We start from the raw sequence: 12,910 nt of genomic DNA, 5'->3' as shown, positions 1-12,910 counted from the left end.
AAAGGAACTTCTCCTATTTCTTACTGGAAAGCAGGCAAAAAGCCAGGGAGAGAAGAATGTTTCCACCGTCCAAGTGCTGCTCTTCTCCCCTCAAATTCCAATGCAGCCACTTTTTGTCTACTTTTTAAATTTTTTTCTTTCCAACATAAATACTACTAAGCTTAACCATAGTACACATTTTGGGATAGGCTGAAAGGTGCTATGCATCAGTGAGAAAGGAAAAAGACAGAGTTACAACTGTGTAAACAAAGATCTATCTAAACCTGGTAAGTGATGTCATCACTCAGTCATTCACAGAGAAGGCACTAGTAAACACAGTCCTAGGATCTTGCTATGTACTGAAGGCCAACCCACCAGCCTAAATGCCCACACCGATGATTAATTTTAGAGATGAGGCAACTCATCCAGGAATTAATCAGATTTTTTTAACTCCGTTCTCTGTATGTGTGTGTGTGTGTGTGTGTGTGTGTGTGTGTGTACACACAGGTAAGTAGGTAGATGGGCATCTGTTAATAGAATTCTATGTGAAAGTGAGCAAATTCAGAAGAAACAGACTTTTTCATTCAGCTAAATAAGGTTAATTGCCAAATGGGGCATTCCTTCTCATCTAATGACAAATAATACTCTTTCACCTATCTCAAAATAATAATTTCATGAGTTCTTGTATAAATAATCTACCAGTATAATTTGCTGATAGAATTTGCTACTTGATGATATGGCATAGATTGTCACCCATACTGGTGACACGAAAATACAAAGAAGTTTTAGAAAAGCAAAGGGTGCCACTGATTATAGGAGCGCACAGTTTGCGTTACAGTCATCAACCTGCTCAATTGAATCACATCCGTCTGAGCTTAGCAGCTTAAAATTCATTCCACAGCTTGCAGGGCTGACATGGATATGATAAGACAGAAGAACAGAAACACCACTCCGAAGTAACCTAACTGAACCGCACATGTTCTGACCCTTTTTGTCCTCCCTGGAGCTTTTGCTACCTGCAAATGCAACTCTAAAACTGCACTTGTATCTCCAGATCTTTGCTGTTAGCCGAGCAGAAACCTATTTCTCCCTGGGACTAGCAGCCAGAGAGGTGTTCTCTGAAGAAGACTTCTAAATGAGTGTGTGAGCTGAACTCTTACTGAACTGAATTAATTATTAACGATGCAGATGGAGCTGTCCAAATGATAAGAACAGCTCCTGACGTGTCATGATCCAAGCTTTCATTAAACCATTTCAGGCATACTAATGGTTTCCCACTGCTCATTACTTACAAGCACTTTTCTCATAGATATAATAACTCTAGTGCCTGTAGGCAAGACAGTCTATAGAAATACAAAAGCAAGAAGTTTTATCTTCCATAGCATGTTATTTTTCTTCATAGAACATTATTAAAAACGCACACTTACTTAATACTACTAAGTTAAATGGCTTCAATTCAGAAAAGTTGGAAATGCAAAACTACACTTTCCAGGAATAGTAATGAGTACTTTTTGTTGTAAAAGTACTCCTTAAAAGGGTAGTATATAATTCATATTACTAAGATTTGTGTTTGAATTGACTTTTAAATATCCTTTCTCATCGGAAGGATGTATGCGGTATAAATGTATTAGCATTCAACAAATATGCTGCACAATCATATTATACCTCAACTTAGGGTATGCAAGACGTTTTACACCTCTATGCCACTCTTTGCCTCTCTGTGTTGGGAGAATCAGAGGGCAAAGCAGTTGCAGGAGAACTACTCCTAGCATCTGTACCGTCAAAACAGTTACCTGCTGTGTTTGGTTTTTGGGTTTTTTTTGAAGTTGGGAACACTATTCCCCAAAGCCCTTCACATTTCAACCTAAATTATTTGGTACAGGGTAACAATGATGATAAGACTAATAAATAATAGTTGGCTCACACTGTAAATGGGCAATATAATAAAATGTCCTTCACCTCTTTTCTTACTAGAAGTGGAGTATAAGTGAACATTAAAGACTTTCGGCCAAGTGAAAAAATTTTTAATACTCTAAAGTCAGTATTTATTTTGAGATAGAAATAAACAAAACTAGTACAACAAAAGTTAACACATGATACTTTTATAGACTGGATATCTCTAAAATGGTCTTTACAATTCTCAAAGTTATCAATATGGTTAGCCAAGCGCTCAGGGGAAAAAAAGAGAAGCCTGTGTCTTTAAGGATCATGCCACTTCAAATCAGCTGTTTACCATTTAATTTGAGAGTGGCTTAGCCTATGTTAACTTAAATAAACCAACAACAAAAACTAGCACAATCATTTGGATCGAGTAATTCTAGCTTTTTAGTAATTCAGCTTTTCTAGAAACACTTGAGAATCTTTTACTGGCATTCACTTCGAATTTTTGTTTTGCTTTGTGTTAAGTGTATAAAATAATTCATTTTAAGGACAAAAGTACATACATTTGAAGTGGTTTTAAGTTTCCTTGAACTACTACATTTTTTTTCTCAATTTTATGAACCACTGGTTAACTACAGAAATATCCTAATAAGCTCAAGTGTATCACTTCTTTTAAAGGAAAAAAATCCTTAAAATAGGTATTTAAAAGATATAGGCAATATTTAAACTTGCTTATTTTTCCTTTTCAATCTTATAATGGTCAATAGCATCTATCTGCAACAGCATAATGCTAAAACTCAGTGAAAAGTTTTAAGTACCAAAATCCAAATATTTTAGCTACATCCTTTTATTTCAACTATATTTCAAATATTTGACTAATGGTAATGTAAGCAGTTAAAAAAAAAACCTTATATGTCACTATATTTAGCTTGCATCAAATTTATTTTAAAAAATTTCTTGAAGACCAGTATTTTTATTTGGCATTTTAAAGTTTTAGAAAAGTAATTTTATTTCTAATGAGTTTAAAATTGATTCAATACTCAGTTATTAATCTAAGCTTAAAAAAATTTTGTGCCCTAAAAAGAATTCAGGGTGTGGACATTTATTTAAAAGTACTTAATTACTGTGTGGAAATTAATATAATAAAATTAAGCTAATGTTCTTTCAATTCCACAAAACATTCATTTATTTTATAAATAAGACATAGCTTGGTACAGGACTAAAATTAGAGATTTTGGAGACATAACTTCCTGAACTACAACTCTTAGCAAAAAACTCCACTACGCAAAAACAAAATACACTATACATTTCAGTTATTCCTTTTTAATTATTAAACTAGGCCCAAATCTTGTAATCTTAACAGGGCTTACGTATATTTTTTTAGATTTTGACATGACATTGTAGGAAACTAAATTAGATAAGGAAAAGTACATTTTAGAGGAAAGAGGATTTTCGAAATATACTAATTAGCAAGTACATACACTCTCAACAATGGTATATAACATTTAAGGTATACTACGTAGTTTTACCCTGTAGGCTAGATACATTTATAAATCTTGAATGCATAGAAAAATTAACAATAAAACCAATTATCTTTGTTTCAATAGCACTGCAAAAGCAGCAAGATAAAAATGAAGGGAAAATAGAGTCTGCTTACCAGAATAATGAAGGTAACTGGTCCAATGAAACTCCATATAAAATAGTTATCAACATGAAGCCAGCAACTATTATGAAAAGAAGAGTTTGTTGAAGTAGCTTCAATGGACCCTCAACATTACAAAAAATATAGAATTCAAAAAATCTAACAAAACTATTGTTACAATTGCCTGTGAAAATTCATTTATCATGGGTAAGAACAATTTTAATAATTCTGAGTTGGCTTTGAGGTAAAGAGCAGTAATTTATTTACTTCAACCTTCTGTTTTTCATTTCAGGTTTTAAATTCGGTAAAGGTATACATTATTATGCTCGTATGGGGAAAACAATAAACCCCAACTACACCCGAATCCCTAATTCTTAAGACCTCTGACTTTCCTAAGGAAAACCTGAAACTCAATATTCCAAATTGTCTCATCATTTTAAAGTTCTTAACTTCAAAATTTGCCTTTCGTATCTATACCTGAGCTACAGTGTTTAACCCTATGGAACATAACAGACAAACAAAATGTTCAGCTGTTAGGCTTGTTTCAAAACAGTAGAGCATAAATATAATACCTCAACTGGGAATGGATGAATGCGAGATAAAAAAATCAAAGCATAGCACTCATATAGTATTAGAGTAAATGATGCATAAACTTATTAAGACAGATTTTACTTAGTGGTTCATTTTTCATATAACATTGAATCCCCACTGAATTTCTTTTATTTGTCTTTCATCATCTGTATAGTCAAAAAGCTTTCTTTAGTCCAAGGAATCTTTATATAACTAATTCTATCAAAGGCAAATATAAACAGAATTGGAAGGCAAATTCATGCTCCTAGCAAATAAAATCCTTAGAAACATGGCTATGTCTACCTTCTGTCATTTTCCATAAATATCTGTATTTTTCATAAATGAAAGACAGTGACTTATTTTAATCCTTTCAAACTGCCTGATAAAATATTATCAAAGCAGAACGTATGGGATGGAATGTGCTACTGTCACAATTCAGAATGTGAGTTAGCTAGAGGGTCGGCTGCACAAAGAGAGCTAATGAAGCATTAGGTTAAAACTGAGTAGTTAAACCTGTCAGATGCTTTAAGTTCAGAAGAATTTTTACTTAATATCTTTCTAAGGCCAAAAAGTTATTTACTTTTTCAATTTGTTTCAGGTCAATCTTTTGTGTTAAAAAGAAAGTCCATAATTTAGAATCCGCCTCGCCAGAGTACAAATCCTCTGAACCTAGAAAATTACAAAAGACTTGATTGTAATTTGTGCACGGCATGCCCATTCTCTTACCAATAAAGCTTTCAGATGCTATTTCAGTCTGTCAGGGACCCTCACTGACAGCTAACAGGCTTTAAAAAATTATTCACTTGAAAAACACTCAGGTCGCTTGCAATTACTTACGCTTTTTCTGTTCCATAGCTCTTATAGTCAATAGCCGCTGAAACTCCAACCACGGTGGCAGGAAACAAGTAACCAGCCACGTAATAATATTTCTTCCTTGAATATTCACTTTCAAACACTTCAACCAACATCAGGTAGAGCTGTACACCTTCCAGGCACATCCAAGCAAAAGCAGCCAAAAAGAAAAAGTGTAAAAGTCCTGCAAATATCGGACAAGCAATCTAGAAAGGAAAAGAACAAAAAACACACAAGAGAACACATGAATACAAGCAGACCACCCCCAGATTACACAATATTCACTGACAGTGCTCATAACTGTCTTTAAAACACAACATTATTTAGAGTAAACTACTATTTCTTAAAAAAAGACTTTTTTTTTAACAAATGGAAATGAGTTCTAAACACTGACAAGTTTGAAGAGTTTAATGTGTATAGAGTATAATGGCAGGTGTGCTAGGAATTTCATCACTGTAAGACATAACTATTTTTAGTGAAATTAAGTGTACATAAGAAAACATATGCTAAATTCTCTTCTAGAATTATCCACTATTAAATCTGAGTATTCCACTTACAGATTATTTGCTCCATACATATTTAGGACAGTTGTTTCCAAATATATTATTTTTATTTTTTCAGTAACAGAATTTAAAATTCCACTTTAATGATGAATACCCCAGATCTAATTCCTAACATTCTTTTCCTGTCCTATGTGGAGCATTTTAACTTCATCCCGGTGCAGACGAATACAGGGTAAAGCATTAACTACTTACTAAGTACTGTTTCTGACACTGAGACCTTGTGATGATGAACAAATGGCTCAGAAGACGAAGAAATGATCACTGGTCAGAATGACTATGTAAGCAAGATGAAAACTGTAAAAATAGGATCTTTTCATTTCAGTGTCCCTGGCACTCTTCTTTTCAAATTACATGTCTTAATAACAACCCAGAAAAATGCAAATGCACCTTGATACAAGAAATGAGTTAACTCATAATAATAACTAATGAATCTGCTGTCTTTTAATTTATTATAAATTATCCTCCAATATCGCCATTGTCAACTATATTAAGTTACAAGGTCAAATATCAATATGGGATCGTGTGTGGATTCACACCTGTTATAATGATTTTCAGAGATCCAAGGACAGTAAGCTGAAGGGGGTGCTTACCATGTATTTCGTCTTGTCAATGCCTATTAGGAAAATAAATTCCGCAATGAAAAGGTTGATACAAAGGTTCTTGTGAATAGTATTGCGGTCACTCTGCAGCCCACGGAAAAAGCAGAAGGTGAAGATGCAAATAGCTAGGCAAACGAGGGAAATGACAATTCCCACCCAGGTGATGACTGTAAGGAGTAATTCGTGAACTCCATCTTTGTACTGAAAATAAAAACAGTATGAGGAACATTAGTACTCCTGCATTGTAAAGGTAAGATAGCTTTCACATGTGCCGCTCACCTTTTAATACCAAACTCTATGAATATTCTTATGTGTTCAAACAGGGCTCAAAACTAAAAAGAAAACTTGAACATGTAACAGAGTTCAATATTATCTTATTAACTTTTATATCCAAAGAATGACCTATGCGAGTGGAGAATTTTACCTAGAATATAATGCAAGAGTCTAATTGTTTCAAAATAACAGCTGAACTAATTACCTACATAAACACAAATATTTATATAATAGAATAAAGGACACTCAGTTATGATTAAAAATAATTGATATCTTCACGACTTTCCTGGCTAACAAAAAAATTTTAAGTTTTCATTTTCCCCTCGAGTTTTGGTATTTATTTATATACTAAGAGTCAAATACACAATAGATTTGCGAGTTTTCATGCTCTATTTCTTAAAATATTTTTATCTTCTGGCTATCATTCCCATAATCACAGAAAAGAATATGAAGAAACATTCCAGAAGCTATCCTGACCTTTCAAAATCTGCAGTTTTGCACAGCGTGCAAAGCTGTTAGGAAAATTTAAAATAAAAGCTGTAAAACAAGAGTCAAACATTCAAGATGGGGAGGGTGTGTTAAACTTTAGAGCCCTCATTCTCTTTTGTAGGACCCATTGCTGTTCATTTTTTAAATCCCCGACTGCCTCTGCCAAACACCTACCCAAAGGAGTAAAACTTAGAACTAGTCTGTAAAGCACATGATTTTAAGAAGTAACAATAAATATAGTGCCAAGACTTCCTAAAATATATGGACAGTGTAGAAACAATTAGAAATCCACACTACTTTGTTTGCTTTTTAGTTACGATAAGCACCCAAAGAAGGGACTATTATACAAGCTGTTTTGAATCTCCGAGGTTTTTCTCTGCTACTAATTAGAAGTGCAAATACTTACTGCAATTTCCCTGTGGGCCATGAGAATTGCAAAATTGGTTAGGTGGCTGCATGCACACGTTGTACGAGTTTTATTAGTGTCAACCAGCTTGCAGCCCTGGGTAGACCAATATCCCATCATAGTTCTTTCTGAGTAGTTCCAGAAGGAGCAGTTTGCATTGAAATAATTGTCAGGCTGGGAAATAAAATGACAAGATAAAATTAGGATTTTACACTCTAAGATGGCAATAGCAATTGTTTAATATGTGTAAAAGGTAATTTAGATTAAACTTTGCATGTTTCGGACTATAAAGTTTTTCATCAGCAAAATTGTAGGCTATGTTATACAAGGCAGATATCTAACTTAAAAGGGGTTTTATAGTCCGAAACACTCTAAAACGTACTCTAAATTACCAAAGACCCATTTTACACAATTACAATTTCCATCTTATGATTTTACATAGTGATGGTACACTGGAATCATTTTTTTTTTCTTTTCTGACAAAATTAGACCTATGAATTTGTTCTGAGAAAATTCTATAAGGACCAATTGTTTTAAAATCGATTTGGGGCCCATTTTTATTTTAAGTGACATGTTAGCAATGTCAAGGTTTTTAAGAGTGAACCAACGGCAGCAGTTATAAAAGAAGGGCTGCACAAATTTATTTTTCTTTGCCAGTTTTGGAGATCCACCTGGCTATCTGTGGGCACTCATTCACTCTGCTTGTAACGGAAGCCAAAATTCTGCAGACAATCTTCCAACACAGTGTAATGATTTAACTACCAACTTCATTCTAAGGTACGGCAGAGGAATCACATCTCTTCAAGCCTAGATTTTTAAAAACCCAATGCTTGATAACAATTGTGTCACACATGACTAGTAAAATCAAAAAGAACAAAAACAAAAACAAAAAGGTCTGCCACACTAAAAAGGCAGAGTTCTAACAGTTAATACTTGGCTATCCTGCTGTTAAGGTAAGAGTTAATTTTCATTCTAAAACAAATTACAGTCATTTACATTTTCCTGTTGATTACTGAATTAGCTTTCATTAAGAATACACTTAAGTTCTAATAATCACTGAACCAGGCTCATTTAATTTTATGTTCACAGACTTAAATAAACTTATGCCTCTGACCTAGTCCAACATTTGAAATTCAAATGGAAAGGTCTCTTCTTTCCTCTCTGCCATCTCCCCATTCCCTCTCTCCCCATCTCCATCACGTCAAGTTTAGCCTTCCTTCCTCACTGGTTTTATAACCTTCCACTACCTCATTAGCATATATAACTTACATCAATGTGTGGCAGAGTAAAAAGCACAGGATCTGTCAAGTAGACTCGGCTGGATTCTTTATTGATTGAAACTGAAATGACGTGGGAATTCACTGCAATGGTGCTATTCCGACCAATAAAGTCAGCACCCAGTTTTATGGTTGCATTTTCTGTACTAAGAAACTGTCCCAAACTCCGGTAAATGATGAACACCAACTTTGCAAGCCCTAGGAAGGTAAAAATAGTCATATGCCTTTACAGGAAATATTCTTATGAATAAAATAAGATACATTCAAATAAGAATAAAAGGGAAAAAATCCTTATGGATTCTATTTAGATTAAGTTTCTTGGGAAAGTAAAGCATTATTTTAAATCTGCTTTTAAATGGTAAGCAGTATTGTTATATTAGGAGTCAAATATTCAGCATTTTAGGATTAATAGATTTAAATGAACAAAAAACCTGTCAATTTTTAAAAGACTCTGCTCCATCTTACCATTCCTGCTGTTCTGTTTGACAGTATTTGCAGAGAGTTGGATTGAGCTGCCTGCTCCTTTGATGCCCAGAGGAAATTTAAAGTCTTGGACCTGTCCTTCTGTGCTGAGTACTGCAACTTCCAGAACTGGATGAGGCAAAGAATAAAGGGGGAGGAAAAAAGGGCATTACTTTAAACTACAAAGAAGCAAATGGTAATTGCACGAAAACCGCTGCTTCTTTTTTTCTACTTACAAAACTTAACTGTTACATTTCAACAAAATCATGAACAAACTAAACTACTCTAGGAGGACTTAAACCTTGACTACTCTAAAAAATTTCATATAATAATTTTAACATTTTTTCATAATTTTGTATCTTATGTAATCAACTAATTCCAGACACTTACCCTATGAATGTGAAGTGTATGAGCTGAAAGCACACAACTTTCAAAGTTTCATTTATATCATTAAAATAAACAAACCTATTTCAAAACGATTTTTTTGCCTTTTTTACATTAAATAATTTTTCAATGAACATTCCTTGACAATGGCAAAACAAAATATAAAGCATAAATTTGAGTGCCTTTATTGCATGTATACATTTATTTCTTTGTATATGATACATTTTAATCGATAATGAGATTGCATAGCTCAATTTTGCAATTCTTGATTTTCTCTATTTTCTAAACATGGTGAGACCAGCACAATGAGAAAATGTCTGGCATTATGTTAAAACTTCCCATTAGTTCTCACTACTAGCTATACATGTTTACATATTTAAGTTGAGCAAAATAGGCCCTGTGTGTCAAATCTGACCTGCCACCTTTTTTGTAAATAAAGTTTTATTAAAATACATCCATGTATGCTCAATCACATACCGTCTATGGCTGGTTGGGTGCTACAATGTCGGTTAAGTATTTGCAACTTAGACCATGTTGTATAGTTGCCTAGAATATATACTATTTGGGCCTTTATAGTAAAAATTTACCAACCACTGTACATTATTCCAAAGCTCAAAAATTCATGGAAAGGGAAACAGGTTGGCATATAACACTAAGAACATTTACCTAATCAACAAGACCAATGTTGTTAAACTTTTTTCAAATACATACATATACATGTATATATATGTGTGTGTGTATATAATATATATTTAAAATAGTCATCAACATAAACATGTCTACTGTAATTCCAATAAAGATTGTAATACTTTACATCAATATTTATCAATATTCATTTGATTTCTAAAAAGAATGGAAAAGTAATATTGTTTTTACTAAAGTCAACTATTTTATATTCATAATTAGAATGGCATTTTATTGATGAAATGAGAGGAATTACACACAAAATTGATTAGTTTCGTATATTAGAATTTTTAAAAGTAACAAATACTTTTTAAATAATTCAATACATACAGTCCATACATTTTTCTGAATTTCACTCTACTGATACATATTTTTGTGTAGCTATTTCTATAAACACACAGATAAGAAGAATTCACCCACCCCCTTTGTTTTTACAAATATAACTTTAAAACCCACCCAATTAAAAAAAAACCTTTACAAAATAATAAAAGAAAAGAAAAATTCCTTACCCAGGTAAAGGTTTTGTTATCAGATAAAGTTTATCTATCCAAACCTATAGGTGAACAATAGTGAAAAACTCAAGAAGCATTCTTTCTAAAGTCAGGATGATCCCTACTAGGGGTTTTATTTATTAGCATTGTACTAAAAGACCTAGCTAATGCAGTAATTCAAGAAAAAAGGTACATAGGGTGCCTGGGTGGCTCAGTCAGTTAAGTGTCTGCCTTCAGCTCAGGTGATGAACTCCGGGCCCTGAAATGGAGCCTCCCCCATAGGAGTCCCTGCCCATCGGGGAGTCTGCTTCTCCCTCTCCCTCTGCACTTCCCCCATCACCACTCATGCTCTTTCACTAATTCTCTCTCTCAAATAAATAAAATCTTGAAAAAAAGAAAAAAGGAGTAAAGACTGAAGGAAAAAAGCAAACTTACTATTTACAGAAGATACAATTAACTACATAGTAGTTTTGAGAGAGCCTCTATATATTATAAAGTAAAAAAATTTAGCAAGGGTGCAATCAGCAAAATCAACTGTGATCCTATACAAACAAATAGAATATGTAATTTTAAAAAAGATACTTTACAATAAAAACAAATAATGCAAGTTATTTAAGAATAAACCTGATTTTTAAAAGTGGAAGATATTAATGGGAAAAATACAGAACTTTATTAGAAGACCTAACAACAAATGGAGAATTATACAAGAGCTTATCTGGGAGACTTCAACAGGTAAATAAAGCTATGAAACTTCTTTCAAAATCAATCTACATACTCAGTCTAATTCTTCTTTTATAATATAGTATTTTATTTTTTATTTTTTCAAATTTTTATTTAAATTTTAGTTAGTTAACATACAGCGTAATACTGGTTTCAGAGTAGAATTTAGTGATTTATGACTTACATACAACACTCAGCACACATCACAGTGTCCCCTTCAATGCCCATCATCCTTATTTAATCCCCCCCCCACCTCCCCGCCAGCAACCCTCAGTTTGTTCTCCATAGTTAAGAGTCTCTTATGGTTTGTTTCCCTCTCTTCAGCCTAATTCTAATAAAAATTCCAACAAGATTTTTTGGGGGAAAAAAAAAGATTTTTTGAGTTTGTGGAACTTAACAACTGACTTTAAAATTCAGATGGAAAATACATGCCAAAAGTACCTAAGGTAATTCCTCCAGGAGCAGAAATGAAAGAACTCACCAGATAGTAATATTATTAAAACAAAAACAAAAGGAGCAATGCATAACACACTTCTAACATGTATAGAAATGACAGAGATATCCTTACAAACTGCTGGGGAAAGGAATGAATTATGAACTAAAAGTACTAAAACAACATATTATCCAAAAAGAAAAAAAAAAAAAAACCCTCAGAAAACAAAAAACCAAATTAGTTTCTTCCTTCATATCACAAACAAAAATAATTTCCAGGTAGATTTCAACATAATTATAAAAAGGCAAAGTTTTATCATTTCTAAAGTCTTACATAAGATCATTTATAAAGTTACAGGTATCACTGTGGAGAAAATTTTCTTGAGGACACCAAAAAGGAAAGTATTTCTTAAATAAGATACCAAAAGCACCTACCCTAAGAGAATAGACTGATAAATTTGACTTCATTATTCTGTAAACAAAAGATACCATAAACAAAATAAAAAAGAGAAGGCACGCACAGAATAAATGTTTTCAATCTATACAGTCTACAAAGAATTAATGTCCAGAATGCATTAACTACAGAGAAACAGATGCATAGGTAAAAGTCCTGGAGAACAAATTCACAGGAGAGAAATCTAAAATACCCAATAAAGGCATTAAGTAATCTGAGAACCACAAATTAAAACAATAATGTGATCAATTCAAACCCATTAGAACAATAACATTTGTCAATAACAAAGTGTTCTTTAGCAAAAAGAGTAATAGGGAGAGAACAATGGTGTTAACAGGTGAGAATGTAAATTGGTAAACAATATTAGAAAGCAACTTGGCAGTATTTAATAAAGTTGAAGATGGGCATGCTCCATCATTCGAAAACTCTGTTTCTAGGTGTGTGTATCCATATATGTCTAGAAAGGCACATACATATGAGGACAAAGACACACAAAAACCTTCACTGTTTTCCGTATTATTAGCAAAAAAGCATAAGTCACTAAAATACCTATCATCGGCATAGTTAAATAAATGTGATGTATCTTAGATCGAATGAAAGAATGAACCTGAGATGCACATATTAATATGCACGAGTATGAAAACTATAAAGGGCAAGGGACAATTATACAACTACATATATAGTGTGAAATCATTAATGTTAAAAACACAAAAAGCAACTGTTAAATGTGCATAGTTGTAGAGCAAAATTAG

The 12,910-nt window shown here is 33.0% G+C and overlaps 1 protein-coding gene across 14 annotated transcripts in view; it reads right to left on the bottom strand.

The window, feature by feature from the left end:
* ADGRL2 (adhesion G protein-coupled receptor L2) overlaps window positions 1-12,910 on the bottom strand; it is a 184,430-nt gene that overhangs the window by 17,164 nt on the left and 154,356 nt on the right. For all 14 annotated transcript variants that reach the window (XM_087866037.1, XM_045801926.2, XM_045801923.2 and 11 more), the window contains 6 exons: window positions 8,997-9,122; window positions 8,524-8,729; window positions 7,255-7,428; window positions 6,078-6,287; window positions 4,910-5,130; window positions 3,518-3,584 (listed from right to left, as the gene is read on the bottom strand). In XM_087866037.1, the coding sequence (XP_087722163.1) occupies window positions 3,518-3,584; window positions 4,910-5,130; window positions 6,078-6,287; window positions 7,255-7,428; window positions 8,524-8,729; window positions 8,997-9,122 (1,004 nt within the window). The remainder of the gene's footprint in view (window positions 1-3,517; window positions 3,585-4,909; window positions 5,131-6,077; window positions 6,288-7,254; window positions 7,429-8,523; window positions 8,730-8,996; window positions 9,123-12,910) is intronic.

This window comes from Ursus americanus, chromosome 12 (assembly GCF_024610735.1).
Source record: "Ursus americanus isolate L20-20 chromosome 12, mUrsAme1.1.p, whole genome shotgun sequence".
Taxonomy (NCBI): Eukaryota; Metazoa; Chordata; class Mammalia; order Carnivora; family Ursidae; genus Ursus; species Ursus americanus.
The sequence above is the reverse complement of the archived record's forward strand: the minus strand, read 5'-3'. Positions and strand labels throughout refer to the sequence as shown.